The 19,232-nt window shown below is 29.4% G+C and overlaps 2 protein-coding genes across 2 annotated transcripts; both read right to left on the bottom strand.

The window, feature by feature from the left end:
• Positions 1-11,328: 11,328 nt before the first annotated feature.
• On the bottom strand, positions 11,329-13,942 carry LOC129285875 (disease resistance protein RML1B-like). The gene is made up of 3 exons (XM_054921824.1): positions 13,395-13,942; positions 11,656-12,332; positions 11,329-11,574 (listed from the first exon to the last, which is right to left on the bottom strand). Exons 1-3 carry the CDS (start codon positions 13,917-13,919, stop codon positions 11,496-11,498), a joined length of 1,281 nt encoding a protein of 426 aa, XP_054777799.1. The 5' UTR covers positions 13,920-13,942; the 3' UTR covers positions 11,329-11,495.
• A 2,052-nt stretch (positions 13,943-15,994) lies between these two features.
• On the bottom strand, positions 15,995-18,628 carry LOC129285876 (disease resistance protein RPV1-like). Its single transcript, XM_054921825.1, has 2 exons — positions 17,910-18,628; positions 15,995-16,436 (listed from the first exon to the last, which is right to left on the bottom strand). Exons 1-2 carry the CDS (start codon positions 18,422-18,424, stop codon positions 15,995-15,997), a joined length of 957 nt encoding a protein of 318 aa, XP_054777800.1. The 5' UTR covers positions 18,425-18,628.
• Positions 18,629-19,232: the final 604 nt, after the last annotated feature.

The following is a 19,232-nucleotide window of genomic DNA, read 5'->3' as shown; positions in this document are numbered from 1 at the left end:
TTTCCAACCAAGCATTTTTCCCCTTATTTGGGCCAAGTAAAATTAAAATTCCTCCTTCATTTGCTGCCCATTATCCACGCCATTTCTGCCTCCAAAAATTGGGCTTGGATTTGTCTCATGTTACTTCCTATCGATAGTTAGAAATATTGATATTTTTCTTACCTTGATATAATTTAAATCTCATAATTAATTATTTGGAAAATTCTTAACCAACAAAATTAGCATTACTCTTCCAAATATTTCTCCCTCTCATATAATGATTTCCTTTAATTCTTCATGATTTTTGGATAATTTTTTGTAATTACACTTAAAGACCCAAAAGCTCTTAGAAATTATACTTTAACTCCGATTGAGATTGATATTTTAAGATTAATGTTCACTCTTATTTATTTTTAACTCTAGGTACTTTTTCATATTCTCATTATATTTAATTAGATATAATTAACTTTAAACATTAATACTTACTATTTTGCTTTGGATAGGCTATTACTCTTACTCAATTTTTTTCCTTTCCTTTCTTAGCCTAGTCGGTAGTTGAGCTATCTAAGAAAAAAAATCAAAGATACTCTCTCTATAATAGTTAGCCAAATTTAAGAGGTCTTAGTATTTTAAACTCATCCTAGACCATCATCTTTCTAAAAAACTATCACATACACTGTGGTTCAGTAACTTTCTATTGGGTCTATTATGAGCATGAGATATAGCTGCGATCTTGAGATCTAACTATGATCTCAATTAGCCCTTTTTGAATTTACTATGATTCTTAGAATTTAACTATGATTCTTCTCTAGAAGACTTAGGACATAAGGATAAAGTTGTCAAATAATACTATTCCTATTTAATTCATCAACTTTATTGATTATTCTCGATGACTAATCTTAGATATCTCTGTTGCCCTCTTAAACCTTATTTATTTCTTTTCAGCCTATCCTGGATATTTCTTGACTTCAATTTGCTCATTTCTTAGTTATAGACACTTCCTTGAAATCTGTAAAAATATTACGCTTCTGTTTAAGAAAGACTTTAAAATTATCATTTGGTCCCTAAAAACCATTCTTTCTTTTCAAGTCACTTTAGGGACCTTCAATTCCTTGGGCTTAGTAGCTTACTGAATTTTGGCATATTCTTAAGCTTTTAAGCTAAAAATTCAAGATGTTACAAAATGTGACAAAAGTGATTGTAAAACAAGAGGAGGTAGACACTAATGGGGTTTAGGTCTAATGTCACAATGTGACAAACCAAAGTTTGAATTCTTACTCAAATCTATGTTAAATACTTGTATGCAATTAAAAACAACATGGAGTAGATATAGGAAGCATGAAATAGTGTTAATAAACTAATAATTATTTATACATAGAGAGAGGATCTGTATTAAATTATTGTATAATATATGATTATGTTTTATATAATAATATCAATATTAATTTTTCTGGCATCTATAGTATATAAGAAAGTTTGCTAAAAAAATTTATCTATAGAATTAAAATGCATATTTAACATTTCAATTGAAAAAAATTATTTATATAATCGAATATATATATATAAATAATATAACTTATTTATTTTTAAAATATGTAAAATTAAGTGACTCTAAAAACAACATTAAGTTGTAGTCTTATTGATTGCAAGAATATCATGGAAGCATATTGCTTTAGTTCACATTTTTTATAGCCTTGTTAAACAATTTTTTTCCTTTTTGTATGCAAAACACCACTTATTGAGTAAAATTTTTTTTGGTCAAAATTTCTCTTTAATGAAGATAAATTATTACTACAAAAAGTGTTTTTGTTAAAAATATAAATTTAAAAATAATTATAAATTATATTAAATAATTTTAAATTTTTTTGAAATATTTAAATAAATTAAAATTGAAAACATAAAATTAAAAATAAATTATATAAATTAAAAAAATATTTAAAAATTAATATAATTTAATTTTAAATCAAGTTTAATTAAATAATATAATATAAAATTGCATATTAAATTATTAACAAAACTTCCAAAATTATTTTTTCAGGTCAAATAGATTAAAATTATTTAAAAGTATTATTTATTATAAACTAATTTTTTAAATAACATAAATATTGTAAAAGTGTATAGTTTAGTAATATTTATTTAATTTTCTAGTAAAAAAAGTAATATATATTTAATTTTGGGAATTTAATATATCAAATTCATTGCAATTCAACTAGCAAAAAGGTAGACATTAAAAGTGGAGCCAAGATCATGGGTTATACTCCAAGGCAAGACATTTATAAAATAAATATAGGCATGATATAGCATGCATATGGTAAGTGATATGGCATAACGTGGATATTCACATGATAGATGACATAGCACAACGTGGCCCACATGTGGGAGTGGATTGAGGGAATAAAATTTAATTTTAAATATGTTATATAAATTTCTCTTAATATATTTCCTGAAAAACATCTCTTGAAACATTTTTGAAAGAAAGTTCTCACAAAACATTTTGAGAGAATATTTCTCTTGAATAAATTTGAGAGAAGTTCTCTCATACTATTGTTTCTCTTGAAATATTTTGAGAGAAAAAAATTCTCGCAAATTTTAACCCAATTTTTTTGAGAGAAAATTTAAGAGAAATTTATTCTCTCACATTTTTTTTATGATTTCTCTCAGAATACTTCTAAGAAAAATGTGTTATTTTGTTGTAGTGATGTGTTTGCTGATAAATAACATGGTGGGTGCGTGAGAAGGAAGGTAAGAGGGCATGAAGTTAAAATAATATATTTTATGAGTTAACTAGATAAAATTAATCTTTTGAAGATATATTGGTGATGAAATTAAAAGGCACAAGGTCAAGAACATGAATGATTGTAGATGCCAAAGATTCTATTAGTTAGTGTTTTGATTGATGGATTTAAATTTGAAATCTTACATTTCAAATCTTACATTTAAAATCGATGTCTTTAAAATTCTTTGCTTCGGTAGTTTAAAAAATTTCAAATAAAAAAGATAGATGAATTGATATTTGAAACAAAAATTAAAAATTAAAAATCATGAGTTGATTTTTATCTTTTAATTGACAAGAGATGAGAAAAGATACAGGAATCATAAAGACATATTAAAAGTAAGAACGTAAAGAGAACAAGATGTTAAAATGATTAAAATTTCAAATGACTATGGTGTATTGAAAATTTAAAATTTTAAAGAAATTATAATTTGAAATAGATTTGAATTTTAATCAAATTCAAATTTATAAATTTTCGTGTATTCAAAAGAAAAAGTTGGTCTAAATCCAAATCTTCTTTAATCCAAATGCACCATTAGTTATATTAGTTGTGCCTAACTCTTTTACACTACCACGAAAGTTGATTGTATTGTAACCAATTTGAGTGATTCTAGATGCTCAACAAAAAAGCACTTTTGGTTGCATTAGTTCTCTCAGACGTTTCATCACCTAACAACAGTTGGATTAGTTAGAAGAACAAAATCACACTTTACTAATTTCTTGTTGCCTTTCCACTAACAGTCATGACTGAATTTATAAAAGAGGTAAATATATTTTTAAAAGTCTTATTTTATTATGTTATTTAAGAGTAGTTAATAATCCTCTTTTGCAAATTATATTTTAGATATTTGACAATGCAAATCCATTTTCTGAGGCAGAAATTAAAGATATCTGTGTATGTTGGGCAACTTATTTTGTGAGTTTTATTGATAGTTTCATGCAATTTTATATTCCATTGATTTTTATTTAGTAATTTATTTATAAGTATTCATTTCATTTATATGCTTTCTTGAAATCAAGTGATAATGACATTTGCTATGATAGCTCAATGGTTTAAAATTTTATTTAAAATTTTATAGAGCCATTTATTCCGAAGTCTTAAAACTTTCATGGAAATTAGTTTCTTTAACTTACATAATTATTTTAAACTTTTCTTTTGATTCATGTTAAATTATTTATTATTGGGACGTTATTTACTAAAAAATTATTTTTGGTCTCAAATGCCTTAACTGACTTTGATTCTCTTGTTGACCCTGAGGAATTTTAGTTGTGCTAGGTGGAAAATTTATTGAGATCCCTCCTTTTGATGTAATTACAAATAGTTATGTATTTTATTTTGAAAAGTATAATTTGATGCTTCACGTAGCCTATAGCTAGATTTTTATTTAATATATGTTGTCTGTTGGCTGGAAGGAGCTGAACTCCTGATTGACATTATATTTTATGTAAAATATTGTGTTATAAAATTTTTAGGAGATTCTATTTATAGGGGAGGTTTTTCCAAAATTTTTACAAAAATATTAAAACTTTTATTATAATAATTTTTATTAAGTATGCTATAATTTTCAGTGCAAATTCAATTATGTTTTAAAATGAAAAGTTTTCTTAATTTAAGGTTTAAGGGATGTCTAACATGATTCACATCTCGTGTCGATCATCCTCTGTTTTCGAGGTGTGGCAATTCCTTGAGAGAAAATATTGTTAAATTTAAAAGTTAGGGTTATTACAGTTAACTAATTCACGATTTATGAAAAAATTTTAATTGAAACTTTGATTTTCTAAAAATGTTTACATCTTTTCATTTATGTCCTTTCAAGAGTTTATAATTACACGTACATGTTCTTTAAATATGGAGTATTTAAAAAAAAAATAAAAAAGTAAGGTTATAAATGGGAAAAATATAAAATTTATTTAATGCTCTATATTTTAAATCAAGAGATGCTTTTAGAAAATAATTTATATTGTTGCCTAGAGAGAATAAATAACTCATAACATGCAAACTTTAATTAAAGATTCATGCACATGCATGTAATAAATACTGGTACAAAACTGAGTCATGTAATAAATATGGTTCATGTATTTTAGATTTGAAGAGTCATGATGATTATATTGTTATTAGATGCATATAAAAGCCATTCATCTACTCCTTTACAAAAATAATAATAAGAATGCCACTCACACCTAATTTCTTCTCCATACCATTTTCTCGTTCCTGTAATTATGTTGCTTGACTATTTTAAAAAATGTCTATTTTTCTCTTGGAATATAACCGCATAGTCAACTATCTGTGAGGGGAGAGAAGTCTTCATTCTTCTCATCTTCTTCCCTTCCTTTTCATAATTTTTGACTATTAAATCAAAATTACTAGATGGTCCAAATTTAATCCCTTATGAAATGTTACATTTTTTTTCTATTGTATTTTTTAACTTTTTATATTAAATTTTAGTAGTTTGAATTTTATTATTTATATGTTTTATAATTTAACATTTTAATAATAATTTTATAATAGATCAAATCTAAAGGATAGAAAGGGAATACAAGGGAAGTGTGAGAAGGAAAAGGAGAGAATCTTCTCCTCAGGTAAGAGTGTGACAGAAAATAATTTTTGAGGATAATATATTCTAACATTCATTCCATTTAATTTATATAACATGTATGGGTATTTTCTTTTGCTCTTAGCGCACAGGGAGACGCAATTCTCTTCATCACACATAGCTTCCCCTCCTTCCTCAACCCATTTATAATTATCATTTGTAATATAATGTGAGTTTATCTGTATTAATAAATGCCCACACATATTTAACCCAAACAATAAATAATTTACATGAAACACAAAAGACTAAGTTTAACAATCTTGACAAAGACTTTAAATATTAAAAATCTTATTATACAAATTTATGGATATAAATAGAATTTTGTACAATTTCAATCTTTTATATATTAATATGAGAAAATATGTGTGTATATATATTACTTATTATACACATTTAATACATATATATATATATATATATATAAAGTTATATTACTTATTTCAAAACTTGATACCAATATTGCCCACTTCTTCGCTTTGCAGGAGAGGTTGTAGAATCGAACTCCTAGGGGTGTGTTGCTTCAAATCCTTGAGAATTCTATCATTGAAAAAGTTGTACTACTAGCGTACCTTATCTTAAGTAAATTAAGTTCAAAAGTGTCTGACTCTTTGCCCTACCAGGGAAACTTGGGAGATAAACTCTGAGAAAAAGGGAGGACAAACAAAACCACATATAAATATATTTTCAAAGATCTACACAATTAAAATAAAAGAAAAAATGTTTTTTCTTGTTGCCTACAAATATTTTCTTATTAAAGATAATTTTATTTGAGACAATGTTAGGTATTACATGTAAGCACCTCTCCAATTAGGGAATTAAACCTTGATTTTGAATATGTCAAATATTTATATCAAACAATTTACTATATGCCAGGGCAGGATGGATTTTGTCACAACTCAAAACTTGGCTAAATAATTCTTCGCCCAATCTGCTTAGTCTAACTCAGTCTAGAAAATGGGTCGGACTAGTTCAATTGGTTCAACCAAGTCCACCTAGTTGCTCATCTTTTAATTTTGAAATTTTTTTATACCTTGGGATTTCTTTCTTTTTCCTTTTTTGACATCCATACGACTATTTTGGTTGTATTCCACTTGTTTTGATATATTTTCAAACAAGCCTTGAGCTATTGAGCAGTGGTGATGAAAGCAAAGAATAAACTCATTTAACTACTCCCTCTAATTTCATTTATAAGACATGTTTCAAAAGTTTATTTGATTTCATTTATAAGTCATAGTATGGGTTTTGAGGCAATAAAATTACCTTTTATGAGAGAAAAAAAGGTAGCATGATATCACTTTTTAAATTTGTTATATAAGGTTATATTTGAAATTTACACATTTTTATTCCTTTTACTTTTTTTGCATTGATATTAATGAAGTTAGTAGAAATTATTTATAAAAAAGAATGGAGGAGTAAGTTACTATGTATACCCAAAAAAAATGAGTTCCCAACTATTTATTTAAGTGACAAAAGTTTTTATCACTTATGTTAACTTAATAAATTGGTTAAATGATATACTTTTAGTTAAAATAAGGAATAATTTGTTATTGAGCTTGATGTGAGTTTGTTGGATGATTTTGCAGTGCATATCTGGGATATGCAGAATCCATATTTGATATAAAATGATGCACTAAAATTCTTGAGCTTGGGAATTGTAATAACTCAGAAAACAATTTTTTTAAAAAAACAGAAATTAAAAAAAATTATTATTTGATCTAAAACTGATGGTTTAGAGACAAGTGTTTTTTTTTATAATAATTAAATCTAAGGTTCCAATTTCGAATCCTAAGGCAGTAAGAGTAGGGTTATTTTTTAATACTTCTTCCGTTTCAAATTATAAGATATTTTTAGATAAAATCTCATATCCCAATTAATCTCATTAAATACATCTAACAACCTCCTCTTTTTTTTTTTTAAAAAAATAAACTTTTCAAAATACCCTTCATTTAATATATTGAAAAGAGAAGATATGAAAATTAATTATTGAAAGAGAAAGGATAATATTATAATTGATGCATTTAATGAAACCTTAATTTATTCAAAGTGTCTTATATTTTGGGACAGAAAAATTCTTTTAAAAGTGTTCCATAATTTGGGACAGAGGAGTACTTTTTAACTTTTATAAAATTACCAGAAGGTCTCTAGCACCATTAGATTTAACCAATATTCCTCCCTGGTCCAATCTCGCATTTTACGCCAAAAGGGGGGAGAGGGGGAGAGAGAGAGAGAGAGAGAGAGAGAGAGAGAAATCCAGAAACCATCGCCTTTGCTCCTCTGATTTCAGCATCTCTATAGCGTCCTTCGTCTTTTGATCACCTCCTCCGTTCCAGTTGGCCGTCGGCGAGGGTGTTCAGTTCGTCGGGAGTTGCTGCCGCAAGGAAGTCGTTCAAAGTCAGTCTACTCACTTCTTGTTTAGGCTTCACTGTTGATATCTTCTCCCTCTGCTTTTTTCGAACTCTCCAGAGCTTGCAAGACCGTTTCCCTCTTCCTCCATCCTCCTGGTCTTCAACCATCAAGGATGTACCTGAATTTCCCTCCTCCTCCTTCTGGTTGTGTGCTGCCATGGGGGTGTTGTTGTGAGTTTTCTTCTTGATCTTCCCTATTTTCGTCTTCCCTTCTTTGCACGCGTTGCTCACCATTTATCTCCCTCTTCCTCCTTGTTCTTGTAGCCAGCATTCTCTTCATCTTCGTCCGTGCTGCAGTGTGGGTGATTCAAGATCTTCTTCCCTCTTCAGCGCTGTCAACTTCGTCTTCCTCTACTGTTGTGTGGCTGGAAAATTTCCCCTGTTCTGCCGCAAATGTACTTGGGTTAAGGAGCTTCAACTTCTTCTCTTTATTTCTTTACCACGTTGGTGATGAGTCAAGCTGCATATCTCTTCTCCTATTTTGTGCGTGCATTCTCGTGATTTAGCTGAAAGTGGGCTTTTGATTTTTCTTCTTTAAATTTGCAACTATTATGTGTGTTAGAAGGGAGTAAATGAGGATAATCAAATCAAAGTTTGAGTTTAAGAACATGATTTTTGGTAGAAAAGTTTGCTCATGCTAGTTACCGGAAGGAGGAGGAATTAAGTTTAATTTTTCTTTATAGTCCACTTGATTTTCTGTTAAGGAATTGGAATTGGATATGCTAATTGAGTTAGATATCAATATTGTAATTTGTGAGAGATGAGGTTGAAGGGGAAGAGGCTTCACAGTAGTCTGAGAATTGATACATTAGTCTAAGAATTGATGCATGATAGGAGTTTGATAAAACATTTGTTAGAAGAAAATTTACTTAATTTTTTGTTTTTTTTTTGAAATTTCATCGATTTCGATGAGTAGCCTGTTTAGTTGGATGTTATTTCTCTATGAACTTAAATTGAAGATTGAAAAGGAAATTTGACTATAAGATTAGTAGTAAATTATTTGAATTATTGGGAGTGGATGGTTATTGACAAATATTTGGCAAGAGCTTTTCAATGTTACAAAGATTTATTGTAAAGTTTGGAAATGAGGTATATTGGGTGTTTTGTCAAAGATGAAAAGGAGATGATATTTTAATAGAGCAATTAGCTATGGTTATTCAGGAACTTTTATGTGTTAAGAGTCCATTCTAAAGTTTTAAACTTGTTGTTGCTTATTATTGGTGGTAATAATGTTGGAGGGAAACTACTAAATTGGTTGAAAGTCTATTAAAATCTCACTATATTTTATAGGATATTTGGAAGAGTAGAAATTTGCCTGAGGTGGTAAGAGGTGAATTTAGAATCTTGGAAATACTTCAGGTAAGTGGACAGAGTTCCAACTAATTTATCAATAAAAAAATTATTTTATTGAAATTTTATATTTTCATCTAGATTATTTTAATAATAATTATGTTGATTAGTGGATACTCGGTTAATTAAATTACTTCATTTTTAAGTTATAAGATGGCGGTGAAGAACATTTACATCGTGGTATATGAATGTTTTACTCCTTATGATATATGCTTTCAAGATTGATAAAAATCATTTTTACTATATTTGGCAATGTTTGATTACTCAATAAATGCAGCATGAATATTAACTATGAAATTTTATTTTGGCAAGTTTTGAAACTTAAAACTATTCATGCAAGTTTGATTTTGAGAATGAAAATTATATTTTCACAGTGGTGATTTTATCACACATTTGAAAATGATTTTGGAAGAGACTTTATACAGAATACTAGTTGCTAATGGTAGTTCCGTTAGTCTTTGGCATTTTAGTTAATGACTAGCTAGTTTGATTTCATGAGATTTGTTCTCATGTTTATTATTCGTGGGTCTCGTACTTGCGTTTGATTTAGTGGCTTTATGTCGCATTTGGTTAGTATTACTCTTGTGGATTATGTGTCCACGTTTGTTTCGTAGCTTAGATTGCGTTTGATTACTTACTCTTGTGAATTGTGTATCCATGTTTGTCTTTATGGCACAAGCCGCGTTTAATTATTTATTCTTGTGGACTGTGTGTCCATATTTGTAAATTGTTCTGATAAATCCCTAAAAAATATGTGAATTTTTAATTAATTAGTGATTTCATACGTAATGGTTTTTAATTTAGTAAATATTGTTATTGTATTTATTTAATTAATTAATCATTTTTAACTTGTTAAGATCAAATTTTAAAGCTACTTTGTTATTATAGATTTAAATGTACTTGTTATTGATGTTGTATAGAACTTTTATTCCAAGTTTACAAATTTGTTATATTGAATCACTTTCTCATTTAATTTATATACTTTTGTATTTAATTCATTTTGATTCTACAAAATGTTAAGTAAAAGTTATTTTGATCTCAGATAGTCTAGCTGACATTGTATGCCAGGCTGTCCACTGAGGAATTTTTTGTTGAGATAAGTGGAGATCTGTTGTGTAAATATTTTTTATTGATGTAAATATGAAATTTATGTATTATGTTATGAAAAATATGATTAGATGCTCCACATAGATTATAGTTGGGGCCCATATTTTGTTAAGTATTCTATCTGCTGATTGGACGGAGCCAAGCTACTGATTAAAATGATCTTTTGTGTAAAACATTGTGTTGTAGAGTTTTTGAAAGATTTTATTTACAAGGAAGGTTTTGTCGAAATTTTCTACAAAAATATTGAAGCTTTTGTTAATACAAAAATGGTTATGCATGTTATAAATTAATATAAATATAATTATATTTTAGTAATGGAAAGATTTCTCAATTTAAGACTTGAGGGATGTGTGATGTAATTCTTATCCCGTGCCGATCACCCTCTATTTTCAGGAGGTGACAGGAATGACATTCTTGGTTTATATGTGAGAGAGAGAGGGGGAGGGGAGGAGAGAGAGAGAGTCCTCTTGCAAAATTTTTGGGATTATTTGACTTTGTCTGATGCTATGATGAAAAGCAGCATGATACAATTCTGCTTCCATGGTTGGCTTCCATCATTTCATTGCCTGTGTCCTGAGTTCGGATTGTTATGCTTACTCATTGTGTAACTCCTCAATTACTGAATTGATTAATTCGGTCTTTGATTGGTGAAAAGTATTGGCACTCAATTGATTTCATATACTTTATGTTCTGATTCGCCAATACATATTGTCACGATCACAACTGAATACTTCTATCAAAGCTGATAAAATCAGAAAATTACAAAGGTAAAAGAGAAAATTGGCCCATAAACTAGAGGTTCAGAAATTTGAGATCCTAAATTCATTTTTAATGTAAGTTGAAAAAAATATAATCTGATTCCTACTGTCAACAAAAGTTATCTTTGATAAAATTATAGAAAATGATAAAAAATTACAGTAAAATGACCCAAAAGTTACAATATAATAAAGAACCTAACAAATTATATAGAGAGGAACCAATAAAATTTTATTTGTTATTTTGTGATGTCCTATTTTGTCATTTTTTGATCAAATAATGGTCAAAGTTAATATTTGTTAGAGGTAACAATTAGATTGTATTATTTTTAAAAATTAAAATAGAACATTACATTAAAAATGAATTTAAAGTCCCTAACGTTTCTAGTCTAATTTCTTTGAAGTGGATGCATAGTCACATATATAACCATTTCACTATGTAATGCATTTGTAATTGACATTGAAATTAATTGACTCACGGTAAGCTGGCGCGCAATTGGAATATTTGATACCTAACAATGATACAAAAGCCTCAAAAGATTCTTACCCATTGGAAAAAAAACATCTTTCTCCTCCTGTACCACGAATGAAAATGTCGTGGTTTAGTTCTCCTACGAAAGGGAAACAAAATTAATAATAACTAATAAAATGATCAACACACATGAAACGACAATATATGCATGCTCGCTCACCTTGTCCTTTTCTTTGTGTTGTTGACATTTCTTTTACAAGTAGTCTTGAACTTTCTCAGGAGCATCTTGGGTGGTTCAGAAGGAAGAGAAACTATCGCTCTTCGTTTCAGTGAAGTTCTAGAAGACTTGAACTGGACATTCTTCATGTTTGCTAGCTTCTTGTCGACATAAACCCCACAGTTAACTATGTCTATATCATCTGAGTCACATGTATCTTGAATTTCCACATCATTCCAATCCAATTCCTGAGACTTATTAAACCTCTCTATGTCTGTATCATTTGAGTCACATGTAACTTGAATTTCCACATCATTCCAATCCAATTCCAGAGACTTATTAAGCCCCTCTATCTCTTCTTCTGTAAATTCGCCGAGTAGATCAGAGAAAAACATATGACCTTGTTCAACAGAATAACCCAAAACACAACCCCCTTCAGCTTCAATTGGAAAATCACTTTGCGTCCACGGCATTTTGGTACTGCCATTGATGCTCATAAACACATGAAATCTGTATCTCTTATTTCTGTTAGTCTTCCCTATCTCAAATGCGATGACTACACGAGGGAAATTTCTGCCATGAACACGAAAAGACAACGTCCCTCCTTGACAGCAATGGTCGAACCACTCAGGATATGTTGTTGCTGGCATCCAGACGGCCACGCGATATGACTTTATGGCCTAATTTATCAAAACAACAAAATGCTTAGTTTCATTCCTAAAGACAAAATGCTTATTAGCTTCTGGTAGCTTCTTTCACCAGCCAAACCCTAATTTTATATGGTTTGTGTTATCTTGTACAGGAAAATATATAGTAGTGACAATCATTTAGAGCTTATTTGATTTTGTTTTTTATAAAGAAAATTATTTTGTAAGTCACTTTTTAATTTTTTTAAAAATAAAAAATAAAATAAAATCTGATTGATTATGTTATTTTGAAAAGAATTTCATAGTTAAAATATTAGCTAATAATAGTAGTCATCAAAGACTATATTGGCCATGGTCTATGATAGTGATCAGTGGCAGAGTTATCAAAGATATAAATAGCATATTTACAATAAGAGATCATATCAATCTATTCAATATAATTTTTTTAAATAAAAAATGATGATAAAATTATTTTTGTTATTATAATTTTAGTCCTAGCATAATTATTATTTTTTAAAAAAATATTAATTTTTTATTAAATTATTTCGCACTTCCTGACGTGGAGTCTTGACTTTGCCATTGATAGTGATTTGTCATAGTTGATTATCGTTTTATGAATAGAATATAGTGTGCTTTAAAAAAATAAAATGCAAAACAAATCTAATGTTTTTCATTTTTAAATTTTAAAAACAAAAAATAAGAACAATTTTAAAATATTTAAATTCAAATTCCTTAATTAAGTTTTTTTAAAATATAGAAAGCAATTTTTTTTAAAAAAAATCAAACCGGCCTTTAATTAGTGACATGTGAACAGAAAAGATCAACTTAAGAAAAACATATCAGCTTGTACATTAATTTGTGGATAGTGATAGAAGTCAGAAGAGAATGTCAATACTAAAAGCATTTTAAGAACAGAAACCCAAATCCAAAATAAACTCCTAAATGAAAAGTGGGAGGGGCTTTGAAACATGAAATAATTAATGTGACTGGATAAAAGAAGAATTGTAAAGAAAAAGAATTTACTATCTTACCATTCGAACTTTAATTAACTTGATTAATTTATAAAATAAAAAATAGAAAAAGCATAAGAAAAACCTGAGACCATAAACGGCCAGAAGACTCCATAGTTAATGATGTGCAATTGTCCGCCATTATGTTCCCTAAGCTTGATGGAAGCTCTGGAATATCTCTGAGTCTCTTGCAGTCATTCACTTCTAGCTTCACCATGTGAACACACTCCTTAATACATTCAGGAAGTGACGGGAAATCATTCCATGATAGATTCAAGTCTCTCACATGCTTAAAACATTTCAGAGTTTGGTGAAGATCTTCATCCAACAAACCACAATCATGGAGATCCAAGCGATCTAACTTCGAGCAGCTCATAATTGGTGGTTGGTTCTCTTGAAATAATTTCGTCAAAGATTTTCTCCCATGAAGTTTCAGACCTCCTAATAGAAGCGCTACAAGATTATCCAATGTCAATAAGCTGTTTGGAAGCTTCCTAAGACTTTTGCAGGATCTTAAAGTTAAACAGTGAAGCCTTGGAAGATTTCCAATGGAAGATGGGAGCTCATTAAAAGCACTGCCATCTGCATGGATATACATCAATGAATCCATGTTTCCCACAATGTGTGGGAAGTAGTCAAGACTCTAGCAATCATTGAGTTTGAGCAGTTGAAGAGATGGCATCTTGATTTCATGTGGAAAGCTTGCAAGTTTGATGCATTCACCAACGTCTAATTCGACAAGCTTACAGAGAGATCCCACTGAATTATGAACTTTGATCAGATTGTGACATTCACGGAAGCTCAATTCTTTCAAATTTTGAAACTGAGACATGTCAGGTACTTCTGTTATGAATTCACACTCTGAAAAATCCATATATGTCACATATTCAAGCTGCAAAACAAAAACTAGAATACTTTCACTTTTGAAATTGAATTTGGAGGCATTTAACAAGGGAGCTAAAAATGTGTAACTAACTTTTTATTTGACCAAGTTACCCTGATTAATTTTCAGTATTTATGTATCTTGAACTATTTATATATTTTTGTCCATTATATAAAATTCTATATTTTTATTGTTTAACATATTACAATTTTTATCACATTTTTTCAATCATTTCTAATATATTGCATTAGCATAACAAAAAATTACAAATAATAAAAATCAATGTCCTTTTTAGAAATAATACATCCAAAATCATTTTTAATTATGAAATCCAAATAATTTTCAATTTCTCAAACTGATTTTTGAAAAAAAAATATATCCATATACAAATTTCATTATAATATATAACTGATTTTTAATAAATGAACTTTAAATAAGAAAAATATTTTAAATATAAAACTCAAATCCAAATCCACCAATCTAAACACTGCCTCAAGAGATTTGTGCATATTTAAGAAATACATGAGAGGTTTTTTGAATGATCAGAATAAATAAAAGCACAGTGGAAATAATAATGTGTTCAAATGTACGGCTGAAGGAATTTGATCAAACAATAATAAGAAGAAGCCTTATTTCACTAGTTGGAGTCGGTTACGAATTGCATGATACCATTATACTCTATCATCAACTAAGCTTTTAGGACTATTATTAATTAAGAGTTCTTATTTAATGAACAAAGAGTGAAAAAATGTACCTTGAGTGGTTCCTCCCATCTGAAAGGGCTTCCGCATATCTTGAAGCAAATTAGTTTTGGAGGACAAAAATCGAGTGGTAAAATTGTGGAAGGATATCCCTGCCAATCAAGTAACACTAAACTATTTGGAAGATATTTAGGACTTGCTGAAAATTTGGTATTGCGAACAATAAGAATTCTAAGATTATTCATCTTCTCAAAGGCTAAACCACACCACTCCACTTCTTCTTGTTGAGGTGGATCAAGAATTATTCCTTCAATATTATTTCCTCCCTGTAATTCAAGCACAAAGATGAACAAAGTTAGGTATTGCCAAACTTTATTGTGTAATAATATATATATATATATATATATAATAAATTAAAAAGAATAACAAGAACTAGAATCTTACTAAGTTTTCATGCAGTAGTTTGAGAACATCTTTGTTAAACCATAATCTGTTACGTTCACCGAGATCATATGGTGCTTCTTCCCTAACAATCTCTCTTCCCATATGTTGTATTACCTCATGCATATGCAAGTGACCATCATCAAGAATAGTTATAAGAAATTTATCAACAAGAACTTCAATATAAAACCTTGCCCCACAATAACAAGCTTCTAGTATTGCTTCAACATTTTTCAAATTTCTCCTCTTTAAAGAAACAAGCAATGTCTAAAAAGATACGCTTAGCACCGTCTTGTAAGCAATCATAGCTTATCTTCAGTACATGATGAATTGTTCCTTCTGGGATCTCATCATATTGCTTCAATATAGATCTCCATTCCTCAATGCTTTTTTCTGCCAAATTGGAGCCTATTAATCTTAAAGCTAGAGGAAGACCATGCACATACCTTATAACATGAACCGACATGTTTTTACAGCCTTTCTTAGGTTGGCTCGTACCAAAGGCATACCAGCAAAAAAGTTCAAGAGAGTGAAGCTGATTTAGCTTCTTCATTTCATATGTTATTTTAACATTACATGAAATTAGCAATTGCTTATTTCTTGTTGTTATAATGATCTTGCTTCCAGATCCAAACCAATCGCACCCGCCAGCAAGTTGTTCTAATTGTTCAACCTCATCAACATCATCAAGAACCAACAAGACCTCTTTGCGAGAGAGTCTGTGTTTATGTTTGAGATTCCTTCGTCAATGCTACCAAACTTCATCCTCTTCTCTTCAAGAATCTCTGATAAAAGTGTCTGTTGAAGGCGAACAATGCCTTGATACTTGTTTGATGCTTCTTTGACATCAAACAAAAAACACGAGCCTTCAAATTGGTAAAAGATTGAATTATAGATAGCTTTGTCAATCGTTGTTTTGCCAACTCCACCAGTTCCATGAATCCCGAACATACAAACACGATCATCAGATTTATTCAGAAGTGACATGACCTCCTCAATACGAGGCTCAACTCCAACCATATGATCAGTGTTATGGTAGCGCTTAGGAGGCAGCAAAGCATATGCATCTTCGACAATCCTTTCAATAAATCCCAACTCATGCCTACAGAAACACATTCGCTTTTTACTTTCATGATGATTCATGATAAAATGTCTTCTTTTGTATGTTTTTGATCGTTTATAACATATTTTTGCAATAAAATCTTGTTATAATTCTTCAACGATAACACCAATATATGATTATGCTCTTAGTTTTTTTCACTATGCAAAAGTTTTTTATTTCAAATTATAAATCCATAATAATATTGTTGCTGCTCCAGTGGTCACATTTAATTAAGTAAAACCAAAAAATAATCAGGGTAAAAAGAATGTAAATGCAAAAGAATAAAATATTTTTTTAGTTAAGCAAAAGAATAAAATATCAAGCAGTTGCGTAAGTCTCTTTGGCAAAAAAGAACAATAAATAAAAATTATCAGCATTTTCAGATATAAAATTTAATCCAGATTACACCTTGCACAAAATATGAACAATATAATTTATTTTTTAGACTCAATATAATATACAAGAAGATCGATGTGTCTGGTTTATTTAAAAAGCTAAATGAATTTATTTTCATAAATCATTGTCCCATATAGTATTGCGTTCCAAAAGTAGATTACTGGAATTAGAATAAGAACTGGATTCAAAAGCCTTTAAGCCAAAATAGTACGACAGCCAGGATGAATAGATTGTATGCTTAAAAGCAGATCTTCTGCTCGATTTATCAAGAACGTCACATACTCACATTTGATGTAATAGGATAATTGTTTTGTGGATCTTGGACATTTCAGCGATCCAGTGATTATTATATTAGCAGTTGCTCCCTCCATTTTTCATTGTTAGAGAAACTTTCACTTTTTATTTGTATTTTCTTATAAGAAGAATCGCCCATTTCAATAAATATTTATTACACATTTTTTAAATACCTCTCATAATTTATATTAATAAAAAGTATTTAATGTATGTTTATGTTGATTAACACAGAATATTTTAGTTTAATTTTTTTATTTTCAGACATAATTATTATAATTAACTGACTTTTTTAAACTACGTAGTATAGTTTTTTTCATATATAGAAACAAAGGAAGTACTAAATAAAATATAATTTTATGATTTTGTTGGTAAAAATAAAAAAAATTATGGTTAACTTGTAATATGAAAATTTTTATGTTTGAAACATTAACTTTAAGATTTTTTTTAAAGACTCAAAATAATTAAATACTTTAAAAAACCAATACTATTAAGGCCCCAAGTTCATAGAGATTGACATTTAGATTTCCAAAATTGGAGAGAGAAAACAAAACGGGGATAAGAAATGAAAAATATGTATCTTAACTTCAAAATTTTAATGCTCGAGTTGATGATCTTTTCGCTTTTATTAATTAAGCTCGATCCATGCGACTTTAATTTCGATATCAACTCAAGTGCGCTTATACTTGGACATTTTAACATATAGCATGTTAAATATATAATCAAAAACCACCAATATATTGATAAAAAATCTCATAATGAAGAAGGAAATCAAATAAAACCTACCCATCGTCAAAAAGCCACGCTGATGATAGGCTAGCAGCTTCAGACAGAGCAGACCTCCAGTTTCGCACTTTCTGTGAGTCATCTATGAACCTAACTTCAAGAGCAGCCATGGCTTCATCAAAGCTACTTCTCTGATACTGAACATCCAACGGATCCACCTTGTAGAAGATGGGCATCACCAGCTGGTCCGTCTGCTTCCTACACCAAACGATGTGGGCGAGTTCCTCGAGGCACCATGTGGAAGTAGCGTAGTTGGTAGAGAAGACAATAATGGAAATTCTGGATCTCTCTATGGCTTTGAGAAGCGTAGGAGAGATCTCTTCCCCTTTGCCAAGCTTCTTGTCATCAATGAAGGCGTTGATTCCCTTACGTCGCAAAGCATCGTAGAGAATTTCAGTGAAGGAGTGACGAGTATCTTCGCCTCTGAAACTCAGAAAAACGTCATATTCATATCTGTACCTGCTGGTTTCACTGGTGAAGCTGAAGGACGATGGTGTGGCCACTTGAATCGCCATAAGATAGCTGCGATAATCGCAACGATGAAGTTAAGGTTTAAAGCTGAGGTTTTGATAGGTCCATCGATTTCATTTGGGCGTTGTGATGTCCGATATCTCCCAAGTCTATGGTTAAGTTCCAATCCAAATGGTGCAGAAGATTATCCCCGAAAATAAATAATTAATAAATTTACCAAAAACTAAATTATTAAAGAGTTACATATGGAAAGAAAAGAAAAAATATTATGCTGAGAGATTTATAGTAGGAATCATTGTTTTACATTTTTGAATGACTCAATATATAAATTGTTGTGTGCGAGGCCAAATTTTTAATATAGATATTTATTGGTAGTTAAAATTATTTTAATAATAGTTATCAAAAGTAATTTTAAAAAATATTATATTAATATGAATATCAAAGTGATAAATTAAACAAGCCTCTCCAGTCAATGCTGAAAATGGATCCAAATTAATAATGTGCAGAGGATGGTGCCTTGTTTTTGTTTGACTTTTATATCGTTTCTTGAAGTAGCTGTTTTTTTTTTTAATAAAATAAAGCAAATGATGCAGGTGATTGATCCGACATTTGTCTTTTTTCCTAATTTATTTTTTTTAATTTCGTTTTAATGGACTCAATAACCTGAGGCGGACTCCAGATGCTTAGTGTGCGAGGCAAAATTCATAAAAAATAATATAAATATTTTTATTTTTAATTTAAGTGATTATAACATCTATCATAAATAATTTTTTTATATAAAAAATGATTAAACAACAGTCTAACCTGTTTATACTGAAAAAGGATCCAAAAACGGTGCAGAGGATGAAGCCT

Source organism: Prosopis cineraria, unplaced genomic scaffold (genome assembly GCF_029017545.1).
Source record: "Prosopis cineraria cultivar Desert tree isolate PC_DT_omini unplaced genomic scaffold, ASM2901754v1 PC11, whole genome shotgun sequence".
Classification (NCBI taxonomy): Eukaryota; Viridiplantae; Streptophyta; class Magnoliopsida; order Fabales; family Fabaceae; genus Prosopis; species Prosopis cineraria.
The sequence above is the reverse complement of the archived record's forward strand: the minus strand, read 5'-3'. Positions and strand labels throughout refer to the sequence as shown.

Bases quoted from the DNA above. Each gene is read 5' to 3' on its own strand.
- LOC129285875 (XM_054921824.1), bottom strand. From the start codon at position 13,919: ATGGATTCATTGATGTATATCCATGCAGATGGCAGTGCTTTTAATGAG. The intron at 12,333-13,394 runs GTTTTTCTTATG...TTGATAAATTAG, and splicing joins CTGGCCGTTTATGGTCTCAG to GCCATAAAGTCATATCGCGT. The intron at 11,575-11,655 runs GTGAGCGAGCAT...TCCCTTTCGTAG, and splicing joins AACACAAAGAAAAGGACAAG to GAGAACTAAACCACGACATT.
- LOC129285876 (XM_054921825.1), bottom strand. From the start codon at position 18,424: ATGGCGATTCAAGTGGCCACACCATCGTCCTTCAGCTTCACCAGTGAA. The intron at 16,437-17,909 runs GTAGGTTTTATT...GTGTTTCTGTAG, and splicing joins GCGTGGCTTTTTGACGATGG to GCATGAGTTGGGATTTATTG.